Source organism: Malania oleifera, chromosome 3, assembly GCF_029873635.1.
Source record: "Malania oleifera isolate guangnan ecotype guangnan chromosome 3, ASM2987363v1, whole genome shotgun sequence".
NCBI classification, from domain to species: Eukaryota; Viridiplantae; Streptophyta; class Magnoliopsida; order Santalales; family Ximeniaceae; genus Malania; species Malania oleifera.
Genome location: NC_080419.1, coordinates 106,598,394 through 106,614,693, shown reverse-complemented (window position 1 = coordinate 106,614,693; position 16,300 = coordinate 106,598,394). Strand labels below are relative to the sequence as shown.

At 35.9% G+C, this 16,300-nt stretch overlaps 1 protein-coding gene across 1 annotated transcript; it reads left to right on the top strand.

The window, feature by feature from the left end:
* The first annotated feature begins 11,419 nt into the window (after positions 1 to 11,419).
* On the top strand, positions 11,420 to 14,276 carry LOC131151632 (beta-amyrin 28-monooxygenase-like). Its single transcript, XM_058102906.1, has 3 exons — positions 11,420 to 12,714; positions 13,324 to 13,511; positions 13,744 to 14,276. Exons 1-3 carry the CDS (start codon positions 11,748 to 11,750, stop codon positions 14,041 to 14,043), a joined length of 1,455 nt encoding a protein of 484 aa, XP_057958889.1. The 5' UTR covers positions 11,420 to 11,747; the 3' UTR covers positions 14,044 to 14,276.
* The last annotated feature ends 2,024 nt before the right edge of the window (positions 14,277 to 16,300 follow it).

The window sequence follows — 16,300 nt, the reverse complement described above, 5'->3', positions numbered from 1 at the left end:
GAACCTTCTTGCAACTTGGAATATATGATGGTATGATCTCTCATTTTGGTATCATGTATTCAAGAATTTATGTCTAGCATCAATCAAGATTACTGTTTAAAATTAAAAACAACTCCAAATTGAATGCAAATTTTAACAGCGAATGCAAATGTGTATCAATCCATCGACTTAAGCTCTTAGCCAAGTAACCAAGGTACTTGTGGCTTGTAAAATAGTTGTTCTCAGAAATAAAATAGTCGTCTCCAGTGGGATATCAATGGTTAAAGATCTTTTGAAGGCGCCAGGTTTAAACGTTGACATGAGATGAAGAAAGAGAGTTTGGCATCGGAAATGGATTATTTTTAATTATAAACCTGCACGCAAGGCAACCCTTATTTCTGAAAATATCAGAAGTAGACAAAGCTACGGCAAGAACATTTTTTGCTATGATGTTGTGATCTCTCATTTTCATATCACATATTTGATAATTTTTACATCGAGTATCAATCAAAATTAATATTTAAAATTAAAAAGTACTCTAAATTAAGTACAAAAAAAAAAAAAAAAAAAAAAACAACAAACAATCTTTTCAATTTTTTTCTTGTTTTGGAGAAGAAAAGATTGTGACGTGTGGGTATTTAATTCGCTTTGTCAACTTAAGCCCTTACATCAAATAAATAATTTATGCTTGACTATTTCTATTCTTAGAAATAAAATGGTTCCGTCTCTGAGGATATCTTAACAAATAGAGTTTGGCGGTGGATGGAAAAGGGTATGAAATGAGAGATGAATTATTTCTTATTGTGTAACTTAGCTTTATTAAGTCCCTAATGAAAAAAAAAAAAAAGAAGAAGAAGAAGAAGAAAATGGTTATATCGTGTAAGGCTCCCTTTGAAACTTGGAGGGTATGAAGAAAAGGAAAAGAAGAGATAATGAAAAATATCCAAATTTTCATGTTTCGTTCGAATATAAAAAATGTATATGAACAAAAATTTAGTTTTATACATCATTAATATTTAATTTTTCTTAATTTTTGTTCATATTAGAACAAATTTTCATTTTTAGTAGTTTTGATATGAGAGAAAATATAATAGAAAATGTGTTTTCTTCTCATTTCTTTTATTTTCCCCAACCAAAATCTTTAATATAAACGGACGCTAAGGATTTGATAACTAATAGTGCAACTTGTCAGATATATTGGATCATACAAGAAAAAAAAATGTTGTCATGTTAAAGCAAATGACAATGTAAAAGTGTTGTATAAAATAAATAGACATTTTGATAGTAAAAATTGAGAGCAACAATTCTTTGCCTATTCGATATTATGAATTAAATGAAAACTTCAAACCCTTATTTTCGATAACACCACATTTTGTTCTTCTTAAGTCGTCAAATTATATATATATATATATATATATATATATATATATATATATATATATATATATGCTATGTCACTTTCATCTCTAAAAAGAAAACATTAAACGTACACTTATTTAATTAATACGACTAGTAGAATGAGATTTGTTTTCCAATAAAAGAAAAGGGAGAAAGAAATCAAATTAAAATCCCTTCGTCGGCGGAAACTCAAAAGATAAAATTCAAAATTGTAGTGACGTGGTTGGAATAAAATCTTTTTCAAAAAGATGTAGACCTTGTTATGCTCACAGCTCATGCATCATCTTGCTTTTGTCTTAATTTTTAGGGCATTGGGTCAAAGAGATGATGAGAGATTGGACAATATTCTTCACCATCATCTCTCTGACTTTCTCCTCCTCAACTTCAACAAGAAGAATGAACACACACCATTCCCTTTGAAAAAGAGAAAAAAAAAAAAAAAAACTCAACCACTTTGGGTGAAACGACTGTGGCCCTAAATTCAACATGGGCTTGGATCATATATGCATGAATGTTTTGGTAAACATAAAAGCACTTTAAATAAAGGTAGTCTTCTAAATGCTTTTGATATTGGTTTGTGCTTTGTTAGTTTGTGTACTTAATGCATCGTGACAACCACTAACTGCATGCTACACATGTGGACCAATTTTAGGTTCTTTCTCCAATTTTAAATCATTGCGAACAAAAAGCTGGTTTGAAAAATCAGAAACAATTGTTTGATTTATTAATGAAAACCTTGTTAGTAAAAACGAGTTTAATTAATATAATGTGACAATTTTAATTAAATAAGGTAGCATAAATTTGTTTTATGCAATTGAACCCGAGCTTAGCTCCTATGGTTTGGTTCGGTTCCCCTTGACTAGCTTCCCAAGGGGAGACTAGGGTTTGAAATCCTCCAAGGGTAGGATTTGGGATTAGGGTTAGGGGTTAATGTTGCATTTGGAAGCATGATTTTGGACCCTAGAATTGGATTTAGGTGGATTAATTTGGATAAATTTCAATACAATTTTGTATTATATCTAATCGAAACCCAATATAAATCTAAATTCAAAATCTCTCCAAACATAAGGTAAAGAAATTTTGAAAAGGGTACTCTTGTATGGTCGATTTTGACAATGGAAAGTTCTATATCTTTCCGTGTTCTTAAGATTTGAACTCGATCCCTCTAATATAAAAGTCACAAACGTCAACTTTAATAATTTTTCTTAGGAGACACATATAAAAGAAATTTAAACACTTTTTCATTTTTAATTTTTCTAACATTATTCTTAAAACGTCTGTCCTTTTTCTTTTCACCCTTCTAGTTTAAGGGAGGGCACACATGTATTGTATGCTACACCTAGGGCGTTACATATATTAAGGGTTTTAATTTTCAATTTTTTATTTTTTAAAATGGTCCTATATAATTTTTGGCTAATAATTATTTATAACTAATGCATAAATATTTCATAAGATAATTTTTTTGAGGTCTTACTAAAATTATAAAATAAGAAAAAAATATTAAAAAATTAATTCGATGAATAGAAAAACAAAGAAGATAATTTGAAGCAGTTAGAAGTCTAATATAATTAATAACCATTCAATTAGGTTTGTCATCTTGGATAAAAAAATGTATAGCATTGAAGAATGTTGGTTACTCACAATTTAAAGAGACTGAAGAATTGATGTCATTCTAACTGATAACAAAAAAAATGTATTATCCATTGACATTAGAATTATTAACTCTTACACCTTATATTTTTATTTGTATAAAAATCATTTTAAGAATAAACTAATTATTTTTAGATTTAATAATCGACTTATTCACATCATATTCATCAGTTTTTCAACATATCTAATTCATCCATCGACCAACCACCCTTTTAGTGCATATTTTCAACAAATAAAACTTAATTTTATATATAAATAAAATAAAAGGTCATATATATTTAATAAACTTGAAAGTTATAGGAATAGAATATTATATCTAAAGACCGATAAGACAATAATTAAAAATTCTTGCACTTGCCGTAAAGGATTCACACACATATAATCCAAGGATCATATTTTTATCTTAATTAAGAAAATTTTTAGAATTAGAAAGCATTTTTGTTAGTTAGACATTATACTTTTTTTCTTTGCACTCTTATGTTCCTACATTCATGACCGCCATAGAAAGCTATGATGGATGTCTTCGAGGGGAATTTGATCACCTATGGATGTGTGACGTATGAATCACATAAGAATCATATATTTGGTCATGGAAGTGTTAGAGTTGCATTAAGCGTTGATATGACTTAAGAGAATTTTCATTTATTCAAGTAACATTTTTGTAAATAAGTAGAGTATAATTCCTCTAATATATGCATGTTTCATCCATTTAGAGTAAGCATAGCGCAAAAAGCTATAATATAGGAAAATACCTAGTGAGCTTCTCCCTACCTCTAGTGCCACAATGGGAACTAAGGAAGCACCCTAATGAGAGCTTGAAGGTAGTTGTGTAGGTATCACTATATAGATGGATTCGGCTTGTGAAAGCTTGATGTAGATGTGACTCATATTGAGTGGAACGCATGCGTCGGGAAAACATGGTGAAGCAAAGAATAAGGAAGGAGGCTGCAGGAAGAAACCATCGACGGGTGCATCGACGATTTGCTCTCGGTAGTTAACCGTTGATGGTTTCTTTGAAAATTGTTGACGGTTTCAGTCTTCAGAAATTGACCTCAATATTAAATCGTCAACGGTTTTCCTGAAACCGTCGACAGTATTATTAAGCACAGATCAAAAATTTTGAATTAGGAGTTCAGTAGATTAGGGAATTTGAAGGATTTCCTCCGAGGATTGCTACAAAATTGTTTTAGATACATTTTAAGTCTTCTGTACGCATAAAGTTGATATATAAATTATATTTGTAACCCTTGATGTAAGCTTTGACGAATTAACAATGAAAACCAGCCGTTTGCTCCTGTGGATGTAGGGACATTGCCAAACCACGTAATTTCTCGTGTCGTGTGTTTTATTGCTTTGTGAATTACGTTTGTGTGATTGTGTTTCCATATCTTCATCGTTGGTTGCTTGAATTGCTTGTTCTAGATTTGATTTGTTGGTTTCTGCTGCGCATTGGCATTCAGCCACTCTACACAACAAGTTGGTATCAGAGCAATTGGTTGCAATAGCTGAGATTTCTTTGACAAAGTTCGATATTGGTAAGTTCAATGGGACAGAAAATTTCAGACTTTGGCAGATGAGGGTTAAGGACATGTTGGTGCAGTAAGGTATGGGGAGAGCACTATACGAAAGGAAGCTGGAATACATGGACGACACGAGTTGGAAAGAGTTGGAAGCAAAGGCTGTGACTACTATCAAGCTTTGTCTGACTGGTGACGTGATGTATCACGTCATGGATGAGGAATCTCCGGCAGCAGTTTAGCTAAAACTGTAGAGTCGATATATGTCTAAGCCTTTGACGAACAAGTTATATCTTAAGTAGAAACTTTACGAGCTTAAGATGACAGAGGGTTCGGATTTGAATCAACACATCAACGTATTCAATAAGATTTTCAGCGATTTGAAGCGGGATGATGTGAAGTTCGAGGATGAATACAAAGTGTTGATCGATGCTGCTAAATTCCTTACCTAGGTCTCCTATCTATGGGGATTTGGTTACGACTCTGACATGGGGAAAGAAATCCTAGAGTTGGAAGATATCATGAGTGCAATTCTGAGTTTCCATGAGAGGAAGAAGGTCAATAATGAGAGTTCACAAGGTGAATGGCTCGTGGTGAAGGGGAACAAGGATCGTGGGAGGAACAAATTCCGGGGTGGACTGAGTAACAGTAGGGCTCGATCCAGTTCCAGGAAGAGGAAGGATGTGCGGTGTTTTAAGTGTAGGAAAAAAGGGCACATAAAACTCGATTATTCATAGAGGAAGAAGGGGAATGCTGAAAGTAAAGAAGGTTCATCAAACACGGCGAACATAGTGGAAGAAGGAGACTCTAGGAGCGGTGATGGTGATATGCTCTTGGTTTCATCAGGTTCAGATGGTCTCATGGATTCTTGGATCTTAAACTCGGCGTGCTCTTATCATATGACGCCTAACAAAGACTGGTTCACCACTTATAGATTGGTGAATTCTGGTTTTGTTTTGACAGAAAAGGATGTTAAAGGCAAAGTTGTTGGAATGGGGAACATTAGAATCAAGATGTATGATGGTGTGTGATGATGCTATGTGAGGTAAGGCACATACTAGAACTGAGAAAGAATTTGATTTCATCAGACACTTTAGACTGTAACAGGTTCAGTTACAAGTCTGAAAGTAGGGTAATGAAGGCGAGTACGAGTGTTTTGACTGTGTTGAAGGGGCAGAGAGTATCAGAGAATATATACACATTGCTGGGTACTATAATTGTAGGTGGAATTGCACCAGCAGAGTTGAGTCGAATGATATGGTCATGTGGCATATGCGGTTAAGGCATATGGGTGAGCGTGGAATGAACGAGCTTCATAAGAAAAATCTATTGAAGGGGGTAAAATCATGCAAATTGGATTTCTGCAGGTATTGTGTGCTTGGAAAACATAATAGGATCCAGTTCATGGCAGCCACTTGATGATTACTCATGGAAGGTTTGGGTGTACTTCATGCGGCACAAGTTAGAGACATTTGCCAAGTTTAAATTGTGGAAAGTTGAGGTGGAAAACTAGACCAGGAGAAAGATTAAGTGTCTCGGAGAAACAATGGAACTGAGTACACAAATTTGAGCTTCAGAGAGTTTTGCGAGCAGCATGGCATAAAGAGACATTTTACGGTACATTGGGCACCACAACAAAATGGTGTGGTAGAAAGGATGAACCGAACCCTAGCTGAAAGGGCTCGGTCTCTTAGGTTGAATGCCGGGCTCGCTAAGAATTTCTAGGCTGAGGTGGTGAGTATGACTTGTTTCTTGGTTAATAGATCACTAAGGGCATCACAAGATGGGAAAGTTATTGAGGAGGTGTGGATAGATAATGAGGTAGACTATTCTGGTTTGAGAGTATTTGGGTGTCCAACCTATGTGCACATTCTTGGTGAGGAGAGATCAAAACTCAAGGTGAAGTCTAGATGGTGCATCTTTTTGGGATATCAGAAAGGTGTGAAAGGGTTCAATATGTGGGATTCGATGGCAAATAGAGTGGTTGTAACGACCCGAAATTCTATATCATTTTTTTAAAAATAAAATACAAAATATAACATTATCATACTCATGTATAATCTGCTATAACATCTCAGGCCCCAAGCGAGCACTGAGGAAAATTTGATTATATTACACACCTATGCAGTGAAAAAATATAAAACTGTTGATCCATATAAGCAATACCAGAATTCAGTAACTCTCCCTAAACCATACGTACATATATACACATCACTCCAGTATCATCTACTCAAAAATACAATCTCTTGTATACACTTATCCTATAAACAGGGTAGTATAATCACCCTCTCTATCTGCGAGCCTGATACGCTCGCCTAACTGAATCACCTGAAAAAAATATTAAATCACTGGGGGTGAGACAATACTCAATAAGAGGAAATATGCTATTACTAGTGTGTGGCAACTAATCTGTATAAATACTATACTGATAGGTAACTGAAATAGTGGAAGCCGAGAAGACAATATACAATACATTTCATATCTTTTATGGTTTAAAATATATCTATGATATCTGAGTTCTACTTATTCATACTTCTAGTATTGTAATATGTCTGCTGATATTCTGTGAATTTGTATACATATACATAACTGTGAAAATTACCCTGAAAAACTGTACGTCATGATTTAACCACTCATTACAGGGTTGTGCAGCCTGTGGGTAGGACTTAACTCTGGTTGGCCTACTAGGTAAGTCAACTGTAACTCTACCATCCTCAGCTTGGCCAATTTGCAACCTCTTCTAGGCACGGTACTGGTATCTACCTCGTCAAATCGGCCACCTCAACCCAAACTTCTGGGGAGCTTGCAATCCCTCTAGGCACGATTGACAGAAACCTTCCACACACTATCTAAGATATGTGGTTGTACTCTGATCTGTAATAGCAATGGTACCATGCTCTGATAACTGAATATTTACTGAACTGATTCATTAGAGTTTGATACTATATAGTACTGATATACATAATTATCTTGCTATTTCATCATGATTCTAAAATAACCATAACACCGAAAGCTAATCTGGAAATACTGTAATATCTGTACTGTATAATCTGTAATACCATAGTGTTATGGAAAATTACCATAACACTGCAAACTAATATGAAAATACTGTATTATCTGAGTTGTATAAACTGTAATATTACAGTGTTATGACTTTAGTATTTTTGAAATAATGGTAATCTGCATATGCTGTAAAATATCTGTTTGTATAAACACTGTATTTTATATTCTTATAAAATATGATAAAACATATCTCTGCATGATAACATAAATCATACCAGTATGAAAACTATATCATTTTTGTACTGATCTGATAAGGTCTCATAAACATATTTTTGTATAGATATTATAAATCATATTAATCTGAAAACTGTATCATTTCTGTACTGATCTGATAAGGTCTCATGCCATACAACAAAACAAGTAAATACCTTATATTCTAAAACACTATATTTTCTGTTATACCAATAATTTGTAAACTGAGTAATAATATGGAAAATACAAAATTTCTATAAACATTCTGAAGTTCCTAGCATAGCATATTTCCCTTACCTAACTGATTGGGAGGATCGCCTCCAACTCTATGCTCGCGCTCACGGCGTACTATCCCCAAAATCCTGAAATAATGCATATAATCATATTTTCAATAAATCAACTAAATTTCCTAAACCTACATACTCGTAGTTTTTTGAACTATAATTTATTTGGCTCCTGGAAAAATATCCATTGGGTCCTTAACCCATGCTTGCAGGGTCCTAAAACACTCTAACCCTGAAAATATAACACTCTAATTTTACTCTACAAAACTCCAGTATATTCTCATATAATACAAAATCTGGACCCAAATAAGCCTTCTAATACTAAAAATACCTAAATAATCTACTTACCTTGATTTTGGGATGGTACCCAAGTTGGGCTAACCAACAATCTACTCCGATAGACTAGAAGAGAATCTTCTCAGGAGTAACGTGGCGGCTTCCGATCGTCAAACTGGCAAAGAACGAATCCGGAATCGTAGAGAGAAGGAGAGGGGAATGAATTTTAGAGAGAGACATGCAATCCTCGTAGAAAAATGTGATTTTGGCCTTATATAGAATGCTTGTCCACGTGGCCTCGTCGACGGGTCACGTCATCTTGTTGACGAAGGCAAGAAGGGATATCGTTGATGAACTTGTTACCCTCGTCGATGAATTTTAGGCCCTGAATTAGCCCACTCGGTAAGTTCTCGTCAACGAGGCACGTGTCCACGTCGACGAGTCCAAGAAGCCTGTTCGTTGACTAACGCTTTGTGCTTGTCGACGAGACCCTGTTGAACCCCCTTGAAAAATTTCTCGTCTCTCTCTTTTCTTAATTATTTAATTCTATAATTATTCGGGTTACTACAGTGGTGATCAATAGAGACGTGGTTTTCGATGAGAAAGCCATATTGTGGTGTACTCAGGAAGAAGAAGAGAAATAGGTGCTAGAAAACTGCAGTAGCAACGAGCATGTTATGCAGGTGGAGTTGGAGACTCAGGGTAGAAATGCAAGGAGTTCTAGCTCGAGTGATTAGTAGGCGGTGCAGGTGTAGTTGGAGACTCAGGGCAGAGATGAAAGTGTAAGGAGCTCTAGCTCAGGAGACCAACAACATCATAGTACAGTTATAGACAGACCCAGACATATTGTCAGGCCACCGCCTAGGTACGATTTTGATGATCTGGTGTCTTATGCACTTATCACTAATAGCGGAGATCCTACTACATTTTAGGAGGTGGTGCATAGCCAACAGAAAGATAATTGGATGGGTGCTATGGTGGAGGAGATGAAATCACTGCATAAGAACCATACGTGGAATTTGGTGGAGCTTTTAGTTGGGAAGAGGACGATAGGATGCAAGTGGGTGTACAAGAAGAAAGAAGCAGTTTCAAAAAAAGAAAAAGATAAATTCAAGACTTAGTTGGTAGCAAAGGGTTACTCGTAGAGAAAGAGAGTTGATTGTGATGAAATCTTTTCCCATGTGGTCAAACACACTTCCATCAGGGTAGTGTTGGGATTGGTGGCACAATACAACATGCATCTGGAGTAAGTAGATGTAAAGACAACGTTCCTCCATGGTGATTTGGAGGAACTGATTTACATGACACAACCAGAAGAGTTTTGCCAACCTGGATAGGAGCACTTTGTTTGTAAACCGAAGAAGTCACTTTACGAGCTGAAGTAGCTTTCGAGGTAGTGGTACAAATGGTTTGACACCTATATGATCCGTATTGGCTACAAGAGGTGTGAGTACGATGGCTGCGTCTACCTAAGGAGTCTTGAGGACAATTCTCTCATATTTCTATTGCTTTATGTCGATGACATGCTGATTGCTGCGAAGAACATGATTGAAGTGAATCAGTTGAAGACTTTGTTGAGTAAAGAGTTCGACATGAAAGACTTGGGTGTGATCAAGAGGATTCTTGACATGGAGATTTGTGGAGACAAAACTGTAGGGAGATTGTGGTTATCTCAGGGCACGACCACGAGACCAGGTGTGACTTGGTCGACGGTACCATCGACTGAACATGGATGAATAATTGATTTTCCAGAATGTCTTGACTAGGGGTCGAACAGGCTCGACCAGGTTGACGCTTGGTGTGACTAGGTCGAATCTACTGTGCGATTTGAAGAGATGCAACCTTTCAGAAAATGCATAATTTTTTCTATTTAAAGACAGAATTAACTCCACAAAATATATAGAAAATTCATCATTCTCTCATTCTCTTTCTTAGATAAAGCTTCCACAAATTACATCCTTTTCAAATCTTGATTTTATTTTCTACAGAAATAGAATTCCAGAAAATTTGTTTAGATTATTCTAAAGGTGTTTGTGATCAGTTTTCGTTTGTGTATAATGCAAACTGATATCAGATTATATTCTGAGTTTCATTGTATCCTAAAAACGACATTGTAACGTGCTTTGAAGTATTTTCTAATCTGCAGTATTCTCCTATCTTTTTCTTACAATCTTAAAACATTATTTCAAAATGGCTGGTTCTTCAACCTTGAGGGAATTCGCTGCAGATTTTGTCAAACTTGAACGATTTGATGGAAGCAATTTCAGGCACTGGCAGAAAAAAGATGCACTTTCTTTTTGCGGGTCTCAAAGTGATGAATATTTTGACCACCCCCAAAACTGCTAGAATTTCTTTCATACTTCAATTAGTGCATAGTGATGTATGTGATTTGCATGGTACACGTACCATAGGAGGCCAAAAATATTTTGTAACATTTATAGATGATTTTTCTAAATTTTGTTATGTTTATGTTATGCATACTAAAGATGAAGTTATTGATAAATTTAAGGTTTATAAAGTAAAAGTTGAAAACCAATGTGACACTAAGATAAAGTGTCTTAGATTAGATAGAGGAGGTGAATATTATTTTCCTGCCTATTGTGAATTTATAGGTGTGATACATAAAACTTCCGTAGCATATACTCCACAATAAAATGGAGTGGCAAAAAGAAAAACGAATCATATTAGTGCATCTGCATATGCCCCATTAATTTTCTATACTTTTATATGTCAAAACACAAAATCAAACAAGGAAACAAATTTAAAAAAGGGGAGCCCAGTGCCCGACGTAACTAGGACACCCCTTCCTCATTTTCTATTCCCCCCACTTCCACCGCGAGACCCTCGCGTCTTTTGTCTCTTTGCATAATTTACGTACCCCACTCTCCCCCTTATGGCCATACTCTCTCTCTCTCTCTCTCTCTCTCTCTCTCTCTACTATATATATATATATATATAGCACGCCCACCAACCTGCAGTGATCCCATGTGATCATGCTAAACTCCAATAACAGTGGTACTAATGTGGTGTATATATTAAAATCTCATTAATTACAAGTTTGAACTGCGTTGGGGTGCTGTCACAAATTTTCACAGAGACTTTGTGTCACTTCTAATTAATTAACCCCATATGAAACCAATGTGGGCAACTGATATGCCAACACCAAACTTAATTAATTATAATTCTCTTGCTGACTGCCTTCGTTGATTCGAACCCCTTTCCCCTATTTAAACCCATCCCCACCTTCTTCCCAAAATCAAAGAACCAACAATAAACTAGCACCTGCACCCAGCCAATTCTATCTTCTTCCCAAGTTCACAAAAAGCTAGCAAAAGCAGCAAAGCTAGCTTGCTAGCCAGCCACCATTATTAATCAACTCATCCATCACATGGAGCTCACCTCCTTAACCTTCATTCTCTCCTCCTCCTTTCTCCTCATCTTCCTCTTCCTCACCCTCCTCATCTACAAACACAAATCCAATGCCTCCCACCTCCCCAACCTCCCACCCGGCACCACCGGCCTCCCCTTCATTGGCGAGAGCCTCGAGTTCCTCTCCACTGGGAGGAAGGGGCATCCCGAGAAGTTCATCTACGACAGGATGGCGCGCTTCTCCTCCCAGGTCTTCAAGACCTCGTTGCTCGGTGAAAGCGCCGCAGTTTTCTGCGGCACTGCCGGCAACAAGTTCTTGTTCTCCAACGAAAACAAGCTGGTCACCGCCTGGTGGCCAAACTCCGTGAACAAGATCTTCCCTTCATCTCAACAAACCTCTTCGAAAGAAGAATCGAAGAAGATGCGAAAGCTCCTCCCCGGGTTCCTCAAGCCCGAAGCCCTTCAAAGGTACATTGGCATCATGGACACGATCGCTCAAAGACACTTCGAAGAGAGTTGGGAAAACAATAAGAACAACGAAGTGGTTGTGTTTCCTTTGGCCAAGAGGTTCACCTTCTGGCTGGCATGCAGGCTATTTTTGAGCATAGAGGATCCTGTCCATGTTTCCAAGTTTGCAGACCCCTTCAATGTTTTGGCTTCCGGGATCATATCGATACCGATCAATCTCCCCGGGACGCCATTCAACCGCGCGATCAAGGCGTCAAACTTGATCCGGAAGGAGCTTCGGGCGATCATCAAGCAGCGGAGGATCGACCTCGCGGAGAATCGAGCTTCGCCCACGCAAGACATATTGTCCCACATGCTTCTTACTGCTGACGAAGATGGACGGTTCATGAATGAATTGGATGTTGCAGATAAAATTTTGGGCTTGCTAATTGGAGGGCACGACACAGCCAGTGCAGCCATTACTTTTGTCGTCAAGTATCTTGCTGAGTTGCCTCACGTCTACAATGAGGTCTACAAGGGTAAATTAAGTTACCTACATTAATTTTATTTCTTAATTTAATATTTTTTTCTTCCAGCCGGGCCAACTCAACCTCATGGAAAGTCCTCGTATTGCACATCTTTTTCAAATATCCCCCGGCCATAAGTTAAGGTGGAAAGAATGTTCCCCGGAACAACCCTTACAACGGTCGATCTCTGGTTCAAATACGACGTATAAAATATTTTTTTTTTTTTTTTTTTTCAAAGTAGTAGTTTGCATGCGTGTTGGATTGGCCTTAATTAATTGCTAACTTTTCTCTTGTGGTTATAAGCTAATGTCGATCTACCCCTAAAAGCGTGACTTGTGTTTTTTGTGGGATCTTATACTCCAACTATTGATTTTCTCAATTTATTTTTTTAAAAAATGACGACTGGCATGGATCAACTTGTATCCTTTACAATAATATATATAATAGGAGTAGGAAATTGACCCAAGTATAAAAAATATTCATTTAGATTTTGTAAAATATTTGCATAAGCACGTTCCACATATTTATGTAGCTAGGTCGTAATTTAATTAATTTTTTGGAATATTTATTTACATTTTAATTGAAATTTGGATGTATATGAAATAATGGATGGGCATACAGAACAAATGGAAATAGCAAAAGCAAAGGCACCGGGAGAGGTGCTGAACTGGGAAGACATTCAGAAGATGAAGTACTCGTGGAATGTGGCGTGCGAAGTCATGAGGCTCGCCCCTCCCCTCCAAGGAGCCTTCCGTGAGGCCATCAATGACTTCATCTATTCTGGTTTCTCCATCCCCAAGGGCTGGAAGGTCGTCCATCTCTGATCTCCCCTGCCTTTCTTTCTTTATAAAATGTTAATAATAAATGTGTTATTTTTCCATGCCTTTGAATTTATCCATTTTGCCGTTGAATATATTTTTTTAAATAGTATTTATAGTAAATGAAAAAGGGTCACCAAAAAATTTATCCATTTATTATATCTATTTTTAATGGAAAACCGAGAAATAAACTCGTCATATGGTTTGAAATATTTTATTGCAGTTATATTGGAGTGCAAACTCAACCCACAGAAACCCGGAATGCTTCCCGGAGCCGGAGAAGTTTGATCCGTCGAGGTTCGAAGGGAACGGGCCAGCGCCGTACACATTTGTGCCGTTCGGAGGAGGGCCGAGGATGTGTCCCGGAAAAGAGTATGCAAGGCTGGAAATATTAGTGTTCATGTACAATGTGGTGAAGAGGTTCAAATGGGAGAAGCTGCTTCCTGATGAGAAGATCATAGTTGATCCCATGCCCATGCCTGCAAAGGGCCTCCCAGTTCGTCTTCATCCTCACAAACCCTAAATTTCACCACCATATAGCATGCATAATTATTTAAGCCTACTCTATCAATCATGGAGTGCCTACCCTGCTATTGTTTTCTCTATTTGGCTTTAATTAGTCAAGGTTTTTTTTTATTTTAAAAAAAATTTTAAAGTACATTTCCATGTTATAATCTTTTTAGTAGTTTAATCACGAGTCTTATACCTTAAGGTCTCGTGTTGATATCTTGAAATATAATAAAAAGAATTCTAAAATATGGGTGTATATATGTATTACGTCTTTTTCTCCATATGAAGAAGAAAAAGATTTCTTGTAGAAGATATCTTTTAGCGTTTGAATGATTCCTAATTTTTTTTTTACCCTTAAACTTTCTTGTTTCCAACTTTTGTTTATTAATTTTTTTTTCATTTTTTTTTAAAGAAGCTTGCAAGACTAAATTTAAGTGGTCCTAGTAGAAGAAAGAGGAGGTAAATTGGGCACCGAGGCAAGAGGTGGTAACCAAACTTAAACCGTTAAGTATTGATTTAGACTAATTATACTTACTTCTTCTGAAGTTTAATATGTTTTCTATTGATTTCAAGGAAAATAATGTTGTCTTTTTCTTATAAATTAATTTATAGTTATATTTCTTTGTTGTTGACATAAGATATTTATTTTAATTATAAATTTAATTTTTGAAGTGACAAGTAACAAGACTCTGAAGTCAAATCTGAAAGAGAAAAAAAAAACATTCACATATTCTCCTTGAATGAGCTTCAACAATAATGTCAACACCGATTGATGCGAAGGTAGTTTAATAAAAAAAAAATGTAATTGTAGAGAAAAAAAAATGCATACATGTATATCTAAATCATGTCATAATATTTAGGTGTTGGCTTAGAAAAAGACAACCAATGCTATTAAGTACAAGCCAATTGGTTGGGCCATGGGCTCGATAGAGGAATTAAGTCATCGGGTTGCTGGTCCAATCAATAAAGTCAAAGGCTAGTTTGGTGAGTCAGTAATAATCTAATTAAAAATTCTATAATATTATCTTAGTAAAAATAATACTATTATATATATATATATATATATATATATATATATAAATACACTTAAAATAAAATCATATGTCGTAAAGTCATCACAACTATACAAATTCAAAATCACATCCACAATCAAACATTAAAAAAATAAGATCTGAGTTTAAAATTAAGGTAATCTCAATCTAACTTCTACAAATTACGAAGATAACAGAAAACCTAGAAGCAAAATATACAATTTTGGATTGCGGGGAAAAAAATATTATGTTTATGGAACACAAAAAAAAGTAACAAATTTAAGAAAATTAAAATCTAAAATTTAAATTAATGTTAAATATTAAAAAGGAAAACAAAAAAATTTGCAAAGGTATAGGCCCAACCCGGGTTAGTCAAATCTAGTCTCGGTAGTTGAATCCACCATATCAATTCGAGTCTTATGGGTTTAGTTGGGTCAATTGCATGTCTAATACAACACGAAATCGAATTCGACTTCATGTCCTAGTCATTGGCTTTTTGAACACAGTCGGCTAGGCCAGGTTAATCTAAATAACACCTAAGAAAATATATCATACTATTTATATTCTCAATAGGGGATGATCCACCATTGAATTAAGGAGGTAAAAGTGTCATTACATGAGATTGATGCTATTTGTTGCAATGTCTCGGAGGGCCACTTTCTACAGGGGAGGAGGTGAATCTCTGAATTACCATGATCGAATGGCAAACTCGAAATCAGATGAGTGGGTAATACATAGGGGTGAGAAATGGGTCAACTACATATTTTAATGGACATCACTAACATGTTTGTACTCTAGATGAGATTAAAACACCTACTCACTATACTACCAAATAATTCACTGGTTTCTAAAATATGCCCTGGTCCAAGAAAATCGATAGTCGATGGTCTGCATTATCAGGTAGGATTCGGGAGTACAATTATGCAAAGGTAAGTACTAGCACCCCTTCACTCCTGTCCAGTGGATGATACATGATTAGCCTAAGTTTACCTTTGAAATAAATCGACCGAAATTTAGATTCTTCCATTTTATTCAATTATTAAACCTTTAAATATTCGACAGCTCTGAAAAAAATGAGAACGATCCTCATTTAAGGATCCCAAAAGCGTGTGAAGACACAACTCCCAATGATCCTTGCAAGGATTAATTGCTTATTGTGTTTTCCCCATTTTAAATGTCTTAAATATTTACCCAAACTTTAAATATTGGGAGACCTTACGAAATATAAAACCCACTCTC